Genomic DNA, 19,696 nt, shown 5'->3' with positions numbered 1-19,696 from the left:
CGATCAAAGCAACTTTCAGAGGACTTTAGACCTGATAAAGTATTCACCTGCGAAGATGTTAGCAATATGCCAGTAAGTGTACAGGAAAATAAGGTTACTTTAGGTGACTTAGAGATCTTAGAAAGTGAGGTCTGCTTCAGCTGAAAGTTAGTAAATCTCCAGGGGCAGGCAACATATACCAAGGGTTCTTAAAGATTATTGTGACATAGATGATGATCAGACCACATTTTATGAGTAATTAATGCAGAAAACCAAGTAACTACAAAGGGTTCACAAACTTTTTCTTGCAACTGTACATATGGTCAATTACAGCAACATTCGAAGAACACAATTTCCTCTGCTTTGATTCCAATATAGATTTTTTGGCTTTAGGGTTAGAAAGATTTTACCTGTGGACTTTTTCCTCTCACTGGCAATCCTTTGCATCTCTCAATGAGAAAGGACTCAGTAATAGCAATCACATTAGTCAGAAGAATGCAGGTACAGTGGCTTATATCAGAAGGTTGAAGGTTTATGTCCTGTTTCGGGATATAAGCACACAACTACCTGTGTATTAATGACAGAATGCTGCATTCCTGTGATGTATTATGGGCCATGTAATATGCAATTTCCTGTATATTGTTCTACAATTTACTTATTGAGTTACAGTGTGGAAAAGGCCTTTTGAGCCACACTGCCCGACAATCTCCAGATTTAACCTGACAGTTTACAATGACCAATTAACCTACTAACTGGTAGGTTTTGGACTGTGGGACTGCACCCAGAGGAAATCCATGGGGTCACTGACAGAACATACTCCTTACAGGCAGCAGTGGGAATTGAACCTAGATTGCTGGTTCTGCAAAGCGTTGTGCTAAGCAGTACACTACTGTGCTGCCCTATTCCACTAGTTTGAACAGCCAGTAACTTCTAAAGCTATTACAAAGCCATGCAGGTTAAGAAAGCTGATTATGGTGGTTGGAAATACAAGAGTCTGGCAGTTCTTTTAAAAACATTACTTTGAAAGGTGCCATAAGTGGACTCTAAAGCAGTCACTCAGGATCCAATTGCCTCCTTGTCAAAGTAAAAGTACAACGGAGTCACAGAAACATAGAAAACCTACAGCACTCCCCAATCCAGGCAACATCCTTGTAAATCTCCTTTCTATGATTTCCACTTCCTTCCTGTAGTAAGACGACCAGAATTGAGCACAATACTCCAAGTGGGGTCTGACCATTACCTCTCGGCTCTTAAATTCTATCCCACGGTTGATGAAGGCCAATGCACTGTATGTCAATGATAGTTACCTTCTTTTGGACAATATCATGGGTCATGAATTTGAAACTATCCCTCAACTCATTCAGCTGCCCTCAGCAATTTTAGAACTTGTGACAATAATTAAACTTTGCAGATGACTGGTTTTCTGGGAAATGTGATATGTAAAGTAAGGCATAACTTTATACTAAAGGAACTATTTTTGATAATACTGCACTCCAGTGACTGATATAACTGCTGTAGTACAACACCAAACGTTCTCTCTGCACACACCCCATTTTTTGGATAGCCACATTTGTTTCAATTGGTATCTGAAACCCATCACATAACTGATATCCATATCAAAATTCTGAGAAATGCAATAAACAATATTGGTTTGCTACATATAGAACATACAGTTAATTGAAGAAATCAGCTACAACCTGGCAACAGTCAAGATCTAGTGTTCTTAAATACTAACCATTCTTTTATTCATGTGAACACGACTGGAAATAGCAGCTTTTACTGACCATATACTTCTTCCTTACTGCAGGAGCAGTTAACAATCAAATGCACTTGTGGGTTAGGAGTAACATACATTCAGTGGCTACTTTATTAGGGACACCTTTACACCTGCTTGTTAATGCCAATCAAGTGGCAGCAACTCAGTGCATAAAAGCAAGCAGATATGGTCAAGATGTTCAGTTGCTGTTCAGACCAAACATCAGAATGGGGAAGAAATGAGATCTAAATGACTTTGACAGTGAGATGATTGTTGGTGCTAGATGGTGTGGTCTAAGTATCTCAGAAACCACTGATCTCCTGCGATTTTCATGCACAACAGTCTCAAGATTTTACAGAGAGTGATGCAAAAAAAAACCCCAGTGAGTGACAGTTCTGTAAGCAAAAATGCCTTGTTAATCAGAGAAGTCAGAGGAGAATGACCAGAAAGGTTCAATCTGACAGGAAGGTGACAATAACTCAATAAATCACATGTTACAATAATGGTTTGTGGAAGAGCATCTAAACACACAACACATTGAACCTTGAAATGGATGAGCTACAACAGCAGAAGATCATGAATTCATCCATTCAGGGGATTTGAATCAAAAGGTTCAGACTTCTGGGTGCTGGTAATATATTCATGTTACCATTACTAATCTAAGATCATACAGTTTACCCATATACACTGATAATTTCACAGCAACATACCTTTGTAGAATCAGCATACATTTATTAACAATAGGCTAGCTACCAAGAGTTGAACAAGAATCCCATGTCCCCAGGAACCAGGTCAATGAACTGAGATACAATGATAATACAGTCTTACTGGTCAATCATCTGCTGTCCATTAGCAATTGGCAAGATTTGGAAAGAAGAATGACAAATCTATTACAGTCGATTCTGATTAATTGGCACACATTGGGACAAGTACATTTTGGCCCAATTAGCCAAAGTTTCATGGAAATAATAAAAAAGGTACAAGAAAGCCAAACTCCTGTTTAACTGAGTAACATATTATTTACTTAAATGAAATACAGGACAAATTAGAACACTACCAACACTATTGCTGATTGTCCGTTGTATCAGACGATGACAGAAAACCTGTGAGAGAAAGTGGAAAACCCACTGCACTGGGGCCATTCCACTCTCTCGATCTTGGAAGTCTGGGTCCAGTGGGATGAGTAGATGTCACAGCTGGGTTGTGGTGATGACCGTGGTTCCTGGTTGCAGTGGATGACCCTGACAGCTTCGGTGCCTCGTCACGCCTTTCACTTTCCACGTCGCACTGCAGAACCACCTTCCTGGCTGCTGGATTGCACTGTAGGTCTCATCTGCCCAAACTGCTGGAACTGACTTCGCATGCTAGGACAGGCATGTCATTATCTCACCAGGTTATGAGACCCACCGGCTACCCTCACCTGGTTTAGCCCACCTGCTGAAGTAGTGTACAAGGGTGTGGCCACTGTCAACTGCAAACAGCTACTTTGAGCCACAGGTGAGAATTGAGTGTCTGGTGGGGACCAATGGTAACATTCAAGATAGCTGCAGATACCTTCAAATTTTTCATAGATCCTAACTTGTAGTGAAATAGATAAAAACACAAAATGCTGGTAGAACTCAGCAGGCCAGACAGCATCTATGGGAGGAGGTAGTAACGATGTTTCGGGCCAAAACCCTTCATCAGGAGTGAAGTAACATGGGATGGTTGAGGGGGGATAAGAAGTAGGGGGAGGGATGAAGTAGAGAGCTGGGAAGTGATAGGCTGAAGAGAAATGGGCTAGGGGGAAGGTGGAGAATTATGGGAAATAAAAGAGAAAGAAAGGTAGGGCTGGGGGGAGATTATAGTGAGGGGGGGGGAAGAGAGAGAGAAAGAGAACCAGACTAAAATTATAGATAGGGATGGGGTCGGGGGGGGCAGGGGTATCAACAGAGGTCTGTGAGTTGAATGTTCATGCCAGCAGGTAGGAGGCTACCTAGGCGGGAGATAAGGTGTTGCTCCATCAACCTACGTGTGGCCTCATCTTGACGGTAGAGGAGGCCATGGACAGACATATCGGAGTGGGAGAGGTCAGTGGAATTGAAGTGTGTGGCCACAGGGAGATCCCGCCACTGCTGGAGGACTGAGCGCCGGTGTTCGGCGAAATGGTCTCCCAGTCTGCAGTGGGTCTCCCCACTGTATAAATGGCCACATCGGGAGCACCGGATACAGTATATCAACCCAGTTGACTCGCAGGTGAAGTGGTGCCTCACCTGAAAGGACTGTCTGGGGCCTAGGATGGTGGTGAGGGAAGAAGTGTGGGGGAAGGTGTAGTGAAATAGGTTTGCTTTCACTCCCAGCATCTCTAAGCCTGAATGCTTCAAACCGCTAAAAGCAAAACAGTTCTGAATTGTCTTACTGCTTACTTCTCACCAACTATAAACAACAAACATCACTGCTTTTTGAACACAAACATGCAACTGACGTAATTTAAAAAACATATAACCATATAATAATTGCAGCACGGAAACAGGCCATCTCGGCCCTTCTAGTCTGTGCCGAACGTTTACTCTCACCTAGTCCCACTGGCCCGCACTCAGCCCATAACCCTCCATTCCTTTCCTGTCCATATACCTATCCAATTTTACTTTAAATGACAATACCGAACCTGCCTTTACCACTTCTACTAGAAGCTCGTCCCACACAGCTACCACTCCCTGAGTAAAGAAATTCCCCCTCGTTAAACTTTTGCTCCCTCTCAAATCATGTCCTCTTGTTTGAATCTCCCCTACTCTCAATGGAAAAAGCCTATCCACATCAACTCTATCCCCCTCATAATTTTAAATACCTCTATCAAGTCCCCCCTCAACCTTTCCCTGTAGCTTAGGTGCTGAAACCCAGGTAACATTCTAGTAAATCTTCTCTGTACTCTCTCTATTTTGTTGACATCTTTCCTATAATTCAGTGACCAGAACTGTACACAATACTCCAAATTCAAAAAACTGTTCGCTCTAAGTACAGTGTATTGTCAGACGGCCACACAATTGGACACAACTGACTCTAGTTAGAAACTGTTCTGCACCAGTCTCCTGTCCCTATTGCGTGACATAGTGTCCCAAGTAAACAAAGGGAATCCTGGTTATTTTCTCAATTAGTTTTTGTTCTTTAAGAGTTGCCCCAAATAAATGGCTGGTCCAATTAACCGATGGCCTAATCCACTGCACACTGCAAAGTGAGGTGTTGAGCCACTGTACTCAGACTTTGCCAAGAGGGTCATTGCTGGCAGCTCAGTGAGCAAGTAATGATTCCTCAGACAGCAAGAGCAAAGTCAGACTCAGGCTCCAGAAACAGACATTTTATTCTTAGCTCTGACAAGGAACAAGTTAATCAGCTAGGCAGAGGAAAAGATGTGCATAGTCTTCTTGAAAAAATTAAACCACAATGAGTTCTGGGAACCTCAGATAACTAAGCTGAATTGCATTTCTGTTTACCTGCGGTGAATACTGCCAGTGAAGTAATGAATGGGGAAAAAAAACTACACTGGTGCAGCAGGTTATTGTGTTGTCTTCTAGTACCAGCGACCTAGGTCAATTCTGACTTCCAATACTGTCCACATGGAGTGACTAGCTGGGATGCGAGACTAGATGGCCTTCTATTTTCTAAGAAAATATGGTACAAAAAAACTCAAAGCAATTTTTAATGTAGACAATCCACTATAGTCAGCAAATCAATTTTTCCATTAACATCCTACAGCATAATCATCCCATTTTCCATTACCTTCATAACCTGACTTAGTTATTAAAATGAAAACATTGAGACAAAATGTACTCCAGATTTTCCCTCAAGGCAAGTCTCAAACCGTGTCATCAAGAACAATGACAAGGTTGAGCATAGAGCGGAAGTGGAGAGGCTGGTGGTTTGGAGCGAGAAGGACAAACCTTAGCCTAAATGCGGAGAAGACAAAGGAAATTATTGTGGAACTTCAGGAAGGCGCAGGCAAACTATTGCCCTCTGCAAATACATGGCTCATCCGTATGAGAGAGTTAGGTGCACCAAGTTCCTGGGAGTTCACATCACGGATTACCTCACCTGGTGCCTTAATATCACTTCCCTGAACAAGAAGGCACAGCAACGCCTCCACTTCCTAAGAAGATTGAGGCAAGCGAGACTCCCCCCCCCCACCTTAACTGCGTTTTTCAGGAGCACCACTGAGAGCGTCCTGACAAGTTGCATCTCCATCTGGTACAGGAGCAGTCAAGCATCAGACTGGAAGCCGCTATAAAGGGCTGTGAGAACACTGAGAGGATCCCTACCATCCATCGAGAACATTTATCAGGAGTGCTGCGTACACAGGGCCCTTAGTATTATTAAGGACCCCACCCATCCATCCAGCATCCTCTTTGACTTTTCTACCATCAGGCAGGAGACTCTGATACATAAAAACAAACGGTCAGGATGAGGAGCAGTTTATTCCCCAAGATCATTAGGCTTCTGAACCCCCTGCCCGATCATATTCAAACTGTCACTGTTCCATACCTTCCAATATTTAAAATTAATGCACTTCAGTTTGTTATTTATGTGAGATTCATCTGTAGGTTTTATCCGTATCCTCACAGGTTATTGTGTGTTATGTGTACTACTGTGCTTTACAGCCTGGTTCAGAAAAACGTCATCTCATTTCCATATACCTTATATGGTTATATATGTTATATAAACTTGACTTATTGCTATAAATAAGCCTTTATAGTTTACACATGAAATGGGGGGAAACAACTGACACGAAGACAATTTTTTATTTCATAATGACTGTGGGGCTGATCAGCTGACGAATTACTTTCTTTCAGTACTAGTAATTTATATTCTTCTTTGGACAGCTATAAAATGACCAAGACAAAACATAGAACAAAATATCAAGTTTTCAGTGACCTACTTATCAGCAAGTTTTAAGATTATGCTCAGCTTTTGTGGCATTACAGTCTTGTAAGTTCAGAATTAAATTTTACATTCTGTAAAACCATGTAAAATATCATGTACATTTGTAATGAACACGCAGCATTTTTTAGTAAACACAAAGTACACTGCAGATGCTGTGGTCAAATCAACACGTACAACAAGCTGGAGGAACTCAGCAGGTTGGGCAGCATCCGTGGAAACGAGCAGTCAACGGTTTGGGCCGAGACCCTTCGTCAGGACTGAAGGAAGGGGCAGGGGCCCTATAAAGAAGGTGGGAGGGTGGGAAGGAGAAGGCTGGTAGGTGCCAGGTGAAAAACCAATCAGAAGAAAGATCAAGGGGTGCGGGAGGGAAGCAGGGAGGGGATAGGCAGGTAAAGTAAAGAAAGAATGTAAGAGGAAAGCACTGTGTAGTAGAACAAGGCAGAATCATGAGAGAGGTGATAGGCAGCTGGAGGAGGAGGCAGACTGAAATTGAGATGGGGGAAGGGAGAGGGAGGGAATTACTGGAAATTGGAGAATTCAATGTATTTTTAGTTACTGATGCACAACAATATGCTGGAGAATTCATAATTCTAATGCATTTCATCTGTCCTCTTCAGATATCTTGTTTTTAACACACTGATACTCTGGACATGGTTCCACATGTTCTTTGACAGGCAACTTAATAATGGATATTCAATGTATAAAGCTGAACAAGGAGCCCTGGAAAAACTCAACCTTCAAAGAAAACAGTGGATTCCAGTTAATTGGGGCAGCTGGTTATTTGGGACTACTCTCAAAGAACAACAAATTGAGAAAATAGCTGGAATTCCTTTCATTTATTTGGGACAATATACCCCTTAACTGACCAGCTGGTGGCGCAGTGACATCAGCGCGGACTCCGGAGCAAAGGTTCCCAAGTTCGAATCCAGTCGGACTGCTCCCGGTCACGCTCTCCATCCGTGCCGGGTTAAGTGTCGAGCTCGTTAAAAAAAACACTACGCTGTGAGAAGGATGTGGGGGACCACTCACAAAATCTTTCTTCCAAGACAACCACTAGAAAAAAAAAGTGGTCACCGAGGCTCTGGCAGAGTATGGCACACAGAAAAAAAATACCTCTCAACTGGGACAGAAGATTGTTGTCGATTTTTTTTTTTAACTAATATCTGTTGTGTAGCCATTAGACACTACACCATGCTTAGAGTGAACAATTTTGCTCACTGCAGTTTCAAGCATTCAGGCTTGGAGATGTCAAAGATGGCAAGAGGTGAAAATGAAATGATTTCACTGCTTCAGCAAGTTAGAAACTACAAAGAATTTGAAGATATCGACAATCATCTTTTTGTTACCTTTGGTCCCCACTGGATACTCAGCTCTCTCACTTGTGCCTCCAAGTAGCTGTTCACATGTGGCAGCAGCCACACCCCAGTATATCACTTCGATAGGTGGCTATGCCAGATTAGGGTAGCAGGCAGGTCTCATACCCTGGTGCGGTAGGGACAAGGCTGTCCTAGTATGTGAAGTCAGCTCCAGTGGTCTGAGCAGACGATATTTACAGTGAGAACTCACAGCCAGGAAGGCAATTCTGCAACTCTGTGAATGGCATGACGAGACACCAAAGAAGTCATGGTCATCCTTTGCAACCAGGGAAGACCCCAGTTGTGACATTTACTCGTCCTACTGGAACCAGGCTTCTGAGGTTGAGAGAGTGCAACGGCTTTTCCACTTTAAATACTCAACTGCACAGGTTTCCCGTCATCATCAGATACAACAGACCATCACCAGTAGTATGGTAGTATTCTAAACTGTTACGTATTTCAATTAAATGCATTATGTTATTCAATTAACTGGAATTTTGACATTTTTTAAATACCTTTTTAACTATTTCCATTAAACTTCAACTAAATGGGCTGCAGCTTAATTGGGCCAAAATGTACTGGTCCCAGTGTATCGGAATCCACTGTACATACCCTATGTGTAGTGCCAACATATTCAGAAAGAGGGTAACATTTTCATCCAGCTTCTTAAACTGTGATATTCTTGATTTACTTCAGTTGAAAATGTTTCTACATTCTTAGTGACTTTGAGATGCAGTTTAGTCAAAGACGACATTATTCGACTCTTTGATTAGAGCCACGTTAGCACTGTGGTGGGGAAGGAAAGAATTCAAACACAGGATTGTAACAAGACTTAAGAGGCAGTACTGCACAGAGAAAGACGAGAGGAAAAATTGGAGGTGGAGCTGTGACTTCCACAAAATATTCAAAGATGGCTCATTCTGAACAGGATGATAAACCAAATGGAGGAGACAGTACACAGGAGAAGGGAACTGCAGACCCGATGGGTTGAATGGCCTAATTCTGCTCCTATGTCTAACGGAACACACACAAAATGCTGGAGGAACTCAGCAGGCTAGACAGCATCTATGGAAAAGAGTAAACAGTCCACATTTCGGACCGAGACCCTTCACCACGACTGGAAAGAAGGGAAGAAATCAGATAAAGAAGGTGGGGGGAGGGAAGGAAGCTGTACAAGGTAGCAGGTGATAGGTGAAATGGGGCAGGAAATGAAGTAAAGAGTTGGGAAGCTGACTGGTGAAAGAGATTGGCTGGAGAAGGGGGTATCTGATAGAGGAGGACAAAAGACCATGGAAGCAAGGGTAGGGGGAGGAGCACCAGAGGGAGTTGATGAACAGGTAAGGAGATAAAATGACAGAGTGAAACAGGAATGGGGAATGGTTGGGGAGGGGGGAGATAAATTACTGGAAGTTAAAGAAATTAACATTCCTGTCATCAGATGGAACACAACCTGGGTGTGGCCTCATCATAACAATAGAGGCCATGGACTGACATGTCTGAATGGGAATGGGAAGAAACACTGAAATGGGTGGCCACTGGGAGATCCTTCTTTTTGTGGACAGAAGGTGCTCGACCAACTGGTCTCCTAATTTACATTGGGTCTCACTGATGTACAGGAGACCACATCTGGAGCAACAGGCACAGTAGATCACAGGTGAAGTGTTGCCTCACCTGGAAGGACTGTTTGGGGCTCTGAATGGTAGTGAGGGAGGAGGTGGAGCAGTGTCAGGTGTGGCATTTGTTCCACTTGCAAGAATAGTACCAGGAGGGAGATCACTGGGGATGGATGAGTGGACAACGGAGTCACGTAGGGAGAGAACCCTCCGGAAAGCGGAAAGTGGAAAGTGGGGGGGGGGGCAGGGAAAGATGTGTTTGGTGGTGGAATCTTGTTGCAAGGTAATAAGACCATTAGATCTATGTCTAATGGCATTAAGTTGCTGGCAAATGGACAGCCAGCAAGTCTGAGGGACCAAGGTCAAAGGAGTAATACTGTCCTTGATGATAAAGCATGCTTTCAGGCAGTGAAAGACAGTGCCAGGCTGGGGGCAAGGAGAACCTAGATAGAGTGTTACCTTGGTGAACAAGGTGCAAGAACTAGGATTAAGGAAGGCTAAGATTGTAGTTAAGCAAAGTTGAAATTCAATAGCCTTTGCTTTCTGGAGAAACACTGGAATAGAAGGCTGTTTTGTGGAGACAGCAAAGCCTGGGATTAACTTGATATGATCCAATCAGACATCACAATAGATGACGGAGGTAGATTTGCTTAAGTTCACACCCTTTAGATTTGAGAGAGCAAGGAGGAAGACGGTATTATGGGAAACACTGGGTTTGGACTGAAAAGGTCAAAGTTGGAGAAAGGTAGTGACTGAGTTGATTGGCATCAGGAAAGATTGGAGGGCCAAAGGCAAATGGCACAGTTATTGTCAGGTAAAACTGTGTTGCTTTCCAATAATGGGCACAGGAGAGGAGTTGGAAGAGAAGATAGGGGGTGACAGTGCTGTGATCCGAGATGATTTCCTCTATGTTCTTGTTCATGAGAGTAGAAAAGCAATGTAAAAAGGAAAGATAAAGAGGCAGTGTGACTGGATAGGTAGGTTGAAAATCAATGAATTTTGTTTCAGCATGCAAAGCACCTAAAGTCATGGGTTCCTATTGTTTCACTGATATCCTTCAGCTAAAGAAGTGACAGCAATTCAGTCTGAAATGCTACATGATTATATACAAGAAAATAATATCATGTTTAGATAAGCACACAAATGTGAAGAAGTGGAAGGAAATGGCCATTGTGTAGATTGAAGAGACTAGCTTAGTTGACCATTTGATGACTAATTTAACTGGTTCAGCACAACATGATGGTCCAGAGGGCCTGTTCCTGTGCTGTACCAGTCTATGTTCAATTAGCCAAAATGCTATTTAATGCAAAACAGTCGAAACAAAGTACCATGGATACTGGAAAGGCAAACCAATTTTTCCCAAGAACAGCTGCTTCCACAGTTGGTATTGCTTCCTTTTAATCACATCCCAAATCAAAGACTGAAAAGAAACTTCTAAAGTTTCAGATCAGCACAAAATTCTGCCTTTTATCACTTTTCACTACTCCTACCTGTCAGGAGAAGCTTGCATTCTAGTTCTTGATGCTCTGATGGAGATCCAACATAATGCATTGGAATGTGAGCAAAAAGTTTCAAGATGCTACTACAATCAGTTTCCACACTTACCAAGTGCATACGAGACATGAAAGCCCTGGTTAAATAAAGGAACTGCTGCAAGGAGAAATATTTTACTTACTGATCACGAGCATATACCACAGAGCAACAAGTTCATATGGGAACTTAATTATGAAGACGGTAATTCAATCTCAACTTTCCCAAGTTGGTGAATGAGGATAACCATACATTCTCTTAGCACATAGGTAACCCTACAGTCGTTAGTAGAATGGGACAAAAGTGAAGCATTTCAAATTACTTTATGTTAAGAATTCTGTGGTTTTCCCCTACTGACAAATGGGTTAAAATGCAATGAGGAGTTTGCTATTAAGTTTTACAATTCTCCTCCACCAAATTCTGACCAGTGAACGCTCATCTGACACTCTCCCACTAACTCAATATTTCTTTAATGATAGAACAGTAACTACTTGCCAGTTTATGTAGCACTGCCCATTTTTTCCCCTTCATATCTCAGCCAGCAGGACTGATGTTGTCCAAGCAGTACAAAAAGTGTGAAGTGGGAACAACTTTCAATTATTTACAAGGAAACACCGTGCAGCATAAAAATAAAAAAAACCTAGTAAGTAAATCCCAACAGTAAACATTGTTATACTCTGGAATAACCTTTACCTCAACAACTGAATTACTATCCATTGTCAGCTCTTCAAATTTCAGTGCAGTTAGTTCAGACTCTAAGTCTTTAATATGGTTAACCACTTCAGACAAGAAATTCTGTAAGCCAGCCACATAGTCCTGGAAGCTGCTAAAAAGAATTGGCTGTAAAAAAAAACACAAATAAATTGTTAGTGTGTAAAGCCGTAATTTGCTTGGATCACAAGCTTCTAAAAAATCATATTGATAGACATTTTGGATTATAAAAACTTTATTTTTCCCCACACAAAATGGTATACTATCTTTCCAAAAAAAAATTCTCCTACAGGCTTTAGGATACCTGCGTCAACAGTTACCATCAAATGGTGCTTCATATGATTTCCTGTCAGATTCTGATGTGTTTTGTACTGTGACTGCTTATGAAGAACTTTTCGTCCTCTAATTTCCATGTCATTAACCGACAGTTGACCCAGTATATTAAATGCCCTCCAGCTAACTGCGAATAATTACCTAGGGGTTGTAAACATAGCACGATGTAGGTTTAAAATGTGATCAGAATGGAGCCAATACAAAAATTGCAGCAGAGCTTAAGCCAGCTGACTGGTGGAATAAGAAACTGGCCAAAAGATACTGAGACTTGCTTTAAATGAGATGATACTGAAGACAAAATAAATGTTTATTTATTTATTAGGATACAGTGCAGAATAGACCATTCTGGCCCTTCGAGCCACACTGCCCAGCAAGCCCCCGATTTAATCCTAGCCTAATCACGGGACAATTTACAATGACCAATGAACCTACCAAATGGACTGTGGGAGGAAACCGGAGCACTCGGAGGAAACTGGAGCACTCGGAGGAAACCCATGCAGTCACGAGGAAAATGTACAAACTCCTTACAGGCAGCAGTGGGAATTGAAACTAGGTGTCCTGTACTGTAAAGCCATCCCTTTTCATAAATGTATCACACTTATGAAAAGTAAGTACATGTTGATTCAGGGTATGGCAATTGGATGTTTCACATTCTTATTTATGGTTAACACACAGGAGGGAAACAGGCCATTTGGTCCATCACACCCATGCCGATCTAGGAGCACCCACTTACACTAAGCCCGATTTTTCTTTGCCTTCTCATCAACTCCTCGCCCTGTCACCCAACCTCTCCTTGGAGCAATTTACAGTTGTCAAACTGAACTACTAACCAGTACATCCTGAGCATCAACAAGGAAACTGTAACACCAGAAGGAAACCTGAGCAGTTATGGGGAGAACGTGCTTACTGTACCCTAGATCAAGACTGAACCACAGGTCTCTGGGTTGTGTGGCAACAGCACCAACAGCTACACTACTATATGGGCACAAGAATCCTTGAGTAACCTGACCCAAATCTAATAATTAGCAAATACTTGTAATAATTCACATTGACATAATGCAAATTCAGGGGGAAAAACTACTGAACAAATTAAAACAAAAATTTTATTAATTTTGTACACTTGTTAAAATATGACTATTAGCAAATAAATCTGGTAGCAGCTGCCCTCTGGTGGATTTAGGGCAATAATCTTGACCACAGATGAACTTGCTAAATTTAAAACAGTGGAACTACCACTACAATAAATTACCGTGCCTGTATGCTAATTGTGCACAATCAGGGGGAATAAAACTTGTACTATTAGGGTAACACTTAGAGCAGATTTTCATTTTCAAAATCACTTTTCTCTGGGTAAATTCTTACCATCGTAAAATTAATTTCCTTTTTCTTCTTCTTTTTCTTCTGTAAACTGGATTTAAGCGGCCGTAGAACATTACCACAGTAATAAGATACCCACAGGATTATGCAGACAGTCTGAGATGACAGAAACAGATTCTACATTAGTCAAGGTCTCCTGAACACACGTGTTTGACAGGAATACTACAGTTAACTGACACATATGGGAGACATGATTCTCCTAAGAGACCATACTAGTTGAAACGTATGTACACAACAAAATCCCAGGAGAAATATGACAAATTTGCAATGAGTTGTGAATGCAATAGAGGTTTATACAAACTGCATAGAAGTATCAGAAATACAGGGATTATTTTAGGGAAAAAGGTGAAAATTCTTCAGGGTCAATTCACTTTGCACCCTCTCCCGGACTTTTGAATTTAGAGCCTGATGCCCAGGCTCAGAACACATCTCCAATCTATAATGCCAAGTATCTGCAACCATAGTGCCCAAACATCACTACAGAAGTGACATGGGGGAAGATTCTGACAGCAAAAAGTAGCTGACATTCACGATAGTCCTCCTTGGAGGAGGACTATGACACAATCATGTCAAGGTTTGGAGGTTTGTGTGCATCGATGACCCAGAGAGCTACGTAGGCTGGAGTCAGGGCATTATCCTATGGCTCTTGGTAGAGTCACCCATGCCAAACAGGTTAAAGGGTAGAGGCCAGACTAAGAGTGGTCCACTGGCCCTCCAGGTTCGGGGGTTCAGCTCAGGGCCAACTTAAAACACCTTCATTGCTACCCTGAACACCTGTGATGTAAGGGCAGTAAGTCTTTCACAATAGTATTTAATGTCTTAACTAGTCAATGACGGCAGAGTTACTGAAGGAAATGCTACTTTTTAAAACCAGAAAGAAATACTAGGCATATTTGTTAAATATAATACAGCATCATAATTAGTGAGGAAATAAACTGCTTTTAATTCAGTGGTGTAGTAAACACTAGATGTTGACGAATGGCACACCATTGGTTATTATGTGCATTAGCTCAGATGTTTGAGGGCAGAATATTCAACATTGCTGATAAGGGTATGAAATTTACCAGAGACAAAATTAAAAGCTAGTGTTTGTGGAAGTACCAAAGTAATGAATAGTTGGAAATAAATTTTTCATTTAACCACTTTTCTTCAGTGCCCCCAAAATATAAGATGAGCCCAGAATTATAAGTTTCATTATTTCCAGCCAGAAAAAAATCATGCAATAAAAAGATCAGTAATTTTGAGAACACTTACCTCAACTAAAAAGACAAGGTTTTCTAAAAGTTCTGGCCTTGTTGTACAATTTGTTTCTTTAACTTCCAACAAACTGCCTTTGCATTTATTGAATAATTCTGCGGAGGGGAAAAAAAAGAACATCAAACTACAAATGTCCTTCTCATACAATGGACTCTTTACTCCACATTTACATTTTCACATTTACTTCACTATTTCAGATTATCTGGTTTAGATGATTGTGGGCTTTCCTCCCCCCCAAATACTGCGAACACTTAGTCCTTGCCCAAAGGTGATGTGCAGGTAACTGGAGGGAAGGACTGCCTTTAGTAGAGACACATTTCCACCTCACCACCCAAATTTGAGGGATAGGTTTGCTTATCAAAATTCCTCACCCTGCTAATTGATGAACCACTATTTATCAATGGACTGAGAGAATAACGGAGTTCGACCAAACTCAACTGCTGCAGACACCTTTTACTTTTGTTTATATCATATTGCCTTTATGTTTAGCATGCATGCAGCTTTAGCAAGTTGATATCTTATTGTCTGTTACTGAAGGTATTGCTGTTAACCATGTCTTACACTCATTAAGAGTTAGTTATCCAGTACATGGCACTCAAAATGGAGTAGAATGTTAGACCATGAGGTTAAAGACTTAAAGACAGCAATACTCTTTTACTGTTGCAATTGGGATCAACTGCTCAAAGATAGCCAATTTTGACTTGCTGGCTCTGTTCCCAATCTATGCCATTTCACACACTGGGGCTGCAATATGACTCGATGAAGTGTGGTCTCATTGTAAGCCTTACTCATCAAAAGAACAATGTGACAGTCACTCACAACAACAAAGGGATTTAAAAGAAGCCTCACTTTCAACTGGCAAACTAGAAAGAATGAGGTGCAAGTAAATGTGAGTCCATGTTACTTATTTCACCTAGTGTGGCCAGTTCAATCTTTTCTTGAGAATCTGTCTGGCTGTGTTACTGAAATATTTCACCAAGAGAATGCAGATTTAAATTGATCTATTGTTAGAATTAGTGTCATCTTCCTGACCTCTGTTTCTCAAAGGCAACATTGCCAGAAGGGAAACAAAGATGTTGAGTCTGAGTGGGTGACTGAAGCTGTCATGGTGCAGATTAAATAATGTCAAAGCAGCTGTTCGATATGATTGAAATAAATACTTACTGCAAAACATAAAACTGCAAGGCACTTGGCAAGAACTAAATGTAGAGCAAATAGATGTATTTAGCATACAATGAAACAGCAACGATAAGCAACAAAGGTTTGCAGAATGCTAACATTACCTTGCAACTGCCCCAATAACAACTTAAAATCATCTGCTAACCGACTCTGGACATCTGGTGTTTCTTCTGCAAGAAATTAAAATAAAAAAGGAGAGAAATTAAAACATGGAGTATTAAGATAAATTCCAGATCTATAATCTCTTCTGAACAGCCAGTTTTACAAAGTTGACTAAATATCTTCTGTCAAGATTAAATAAAGTGTGTAAAATAGTAAACACATGCCAATTTAGAAGAGTACAAAGTGTAGAAGGAACACTTCTAATGTCTCGGTGGGTAACTGAGATGTAAAATTCAGACACCTGTCAAATCAATAGTAATCACAGAGCATCTCGGAAATATTGGCAAGCAGTTACTAATAAGTACTGGATGTTGGTGCATTGGCTATCAGGCACAGATGCGCTTGACCTGATCTGTGATTGTCAATTGGTTAGGAGACAATCTTTATTATATAGCTGTCCTAGTATAGGTTATTTTTGTGAGCTATTTCAGAGAACTGGTATAAAAGCAAAAAAGATCAATGCATATGAGTCATTTGAACATAGGACAATGCAGGTTAGAACAGGCCAACCAGACGAAGCCAACCACTTGAGAACTTTGAAATCTCTATTTTTTCACAGTAGACTATGTGCACAGACTATTTCTACATACACAGATTTTTGTGTTAAATGTCACTATATTTCATTCATACTACAGGGCACACATAATTTAAGAAATTTTAATTCCACATTCCACAAGGGTTATTTTTGAATAGGAAATTTTCCTATTTTTGAATAGGAAAATCTTTACAGGAAACTTATTTAATGCCAGGCAATTGTTTCTTGCTACAGGCTTCATGTTCGGTATTTAGCATTACTTAACTATATTTATTCTCTTGGGGTTAAGGCTAATATGATATGGTGATATACTGTCTCCAACTTTCCCCCAGCTTTTGGCTTTGCAAGCCATAATTGGTTGTGCCGACTTAGAATGCAAATGCTATCTAAAGTGAAGGGAATGCATGTATTTGCAGAAGGTCAACTGGGGCACATGGGTATTGAAATCTTACGTTTGTGGTGTAGTTCTAAAGTAGTCAATGCATTTAGTTTGAGAAATGAAAGAGTGTAAAAACTTGATTTGTCAAATCTGAATGAAACATTTTTAAGAATTTGCATTTATTTATTGTTTAAAGGTTCAAAGGTCCATTTAATATCAGAATATGCATATAGTATTCAATCTGAAATTTGTACTCTTCACAGACATCCAAACAAGAAACCCCCGAAAATGAACGATAGAAACAATGAAGCACAGATGCCCACCATCCCTCTTCCTTCACACAAGCAGCAGCAAATCTGTCGACCCTCCCTCCCTGCATATCACCCCCCCCCCACACACGTGGTAGCTAAGGAGGGAAAACACATTTTATGACATCAAACATAAAAATCTACAGCTTCTTCGCATTTGAATCATTTCATAGAACAGTAGTTTCCTGCATTTCATAGTAGCTCAGACTTACCTAATCCACTGACATCCAACTCGTAAACATCAATAACCAGGTGAAAAGCATTAATTTGACACCAACAACTACTGCTTTCCAGGTAGGTCAACATACGTGTAGGGGGTGGCCCCTGGACCAGAAACTGTACAGAACAAAGTACAGAACTCAGGTTACTGCATATTATTCACGCACAATCAAGAGCAAACTTAACATATAGCTGCTGTATATTTATTTCAATGATATTTGAGTGTGTGTATAAAATCTTGATCAAGAATTCTTGTTTAATTATGAGTTATATGTAAAAATGTTATTGCAAACCTCACCTCGCTACCATGTGAAACATGGGCGCCTCACTTAAAAGTAAATTCCAAGTTACACCCATATTTCTGACTCCCCGCATCTTCATTTGAATTGGTTTAATATCTTGAAGTTACAAAACATGAAAACCAACTGCTTGTGCTGCTGTTTAAATATTTGGTTTAAAACCTAACTCACAAGCTATATTCCAACTAAAACACCTTGATAGCTAAAAACTCCTGCTGCCCAAGAATCTTCCTGCTTTTGTTATTAAAGGATTGGAGAAAGGATTCATAAGAGCTTGAAAACTTGAGCCAGCAGTTAAGCAAGTGGCAGAAACTTCAAGAAGTTCAAAGTCTTCAACAGTATGTACTATAATTCGTATATTAAGTCTGGCTGGTGCTACCTAACGTCTCCCTGTTTTCTGAGCAGCAAATGCCAAAATGCTTTGACGATGGTTGCTGTGGCAGATATTGGATTACATCACAACAGGTCAATGCTTTCCACTCTTCCAGCACTCTTCTTGTTGGCAACTTATTCAACTGCTGGCCAATCCTGCCAGAACAAAGTATACATCAAAAGAAAGGACACCACCACTTTTTTACATTTTTCCTGGGTGCTTCGGATCAAATGTTGACAACACACCAGGGATTGACTATGTGATCCTTCTGCTCTGCAAGTCATTGCATAGTGCTTTTTGTCAACTCAGCCTGGGAAAACTGATAAAGTTGAAGGGAGGAAGTACAAGAAAGACCGGAATAGGTATGAATGGAAAATTTGCTATTAAGCTCTAAGTATTGTAACATCTTAGCAACATACTGTACATTTCACTTCCAACCAAATTACATTTCTTTCTAAGAATTCTACCTGAACAATTTGTTTGTCTTTTTTCTTCTCAGTCTGCACTATACATTCAAGCTGTTGAATTAAAGAACGTAGCGTGTCAATTTTTGAAGTGACACCATTCTCCGTTGTTTTTTTGGAATTCTTCGGCTCAACTGTGTGACTGATGGCAGCGAGTGCACAGACCAAGCGTAGCGTTAATGAACGAATCTGAAGCCACGTTCTCTCTTCTTTCATAGAATTCTTCCTTTGACCTTCTGACAATTCACTTTCACAGTTGGGGGGAAAAAAGTTACATTAAAATTTAGCTTGTAGGAATATATGAAATAGCTTTCACTTAGCAATTTACAAGTATTGAAAAGCAGAATACACAGATTAGCCACACCAGTAGCTGTAGTTTTACTGAATTCGATGACTAATTACAATTCTTGTCAATAATCTTTCATCACATCAGTCACGGTGAATGATCATGAACATGAATAATTAACTTTTATTAATAAAATAAATTTTAGGATGGTGCAAGAGCCAGGGGACTTGAGCCGTCATGTTCGGGAACAGTTATTTTGCCTCAGCCATCAGGCTCTTGAACCAGTGGGGATGACTTCACTCTTGATCTCATGTTCCCCATATTTATTATTATTTTTCTTTTGTATTTGCACAGTTTGTTGTCTTTTGCACACTGGTTGTTTGTCTGCCCTGTTGGGTGTGGTCTTTTAGTGATTCTATTTTGGTTCTTGGATTTATTGAGTATGGCCACAAGAAAATGAATACCAGGGTTGTATATGGTGAAATTTATGTACTTAGATAATAAATTTACATCGAACTTTGAACAAGTTGCTGATGAGACTACACATGGAATACCGTGTAGAGTTTTGGACACTATTATAGTAAAAATATGGCTAAACTGGAAGATTTACGAGGATGTTGCCATGACTGTAATGCCCGAGTCAAAGGGACAGGTTGGCCAGGCTGAG

At 40.7% G+C, this 19,696-nt stretch overlaps 1 protein-coding gene across 2 annotated transcripts in view; it reads right to left on the bottom strand.

The window, feature by feature from the left end:
• Positions 1 to 19,696, bottom strand: part of naa25 (N-alpha-acetyltransferase 25, NatB auxiliary subunit) — an 86,146-nt gene that overhangs the window by 9,423 nt on the left and 57,027 nt on the right. Inside the window, exons 18-23 of one of the 2 annotated variants that reach the window (XM_073065785.1) lie at positions 18,747 to 18,990; positions 17,601 to 17,724; positions 16,109 to 16,174; positions 14,823 to 14,920; positions 13,554 to 13,664; positions 11,841 to 11,987 (exon numbers count right to left, since the gene is read on the bottom strand). In XM_073065785.1, the coding sequence (XP_072921886.1) occupies positions 11,841 to 11,987; positions 13,554 to 13,664; positions 14,823 to 14,920; positions 16,109 to 16,174; positions 17,601 to 17,724; positions 18,747 to 18,990 (790 nt within the window). Of the gene's footprint in view, positions 1 to 11,840; positions 11,988 to 13,553; positions 13,665 to 14,822; positions 14,921 to 15,989; positions 16,025 to 16,108; positions 16,175 to 17,600; positions 17,725 to 18,746; positions 18,991 to 19,696 lie in introns of those variants that run through there. The other variant, XM_073065786.1, reaches the window with a different exon arrangement.

This window comes from Hemitrygon akajei, chromosome 14 (assembly GCF_048418815.1).
Source record: "Hemitrygon akajei chromosome 14, sHemAka1.3, whole genome shotgun sequence".
Classification (NCBI taxonomy): Eukaryota; Metazoa; Chordata; class Chondrichthyes; order Myliobatiformes; family Dasyatidae; genus Hemitrygon; species Hemitrygon akajei.
The sequence above is the reverse complement of the archived record's forward strand: the minus strand, read 5'-3'. Positions and strand labels throughout refer to the sequence as shown.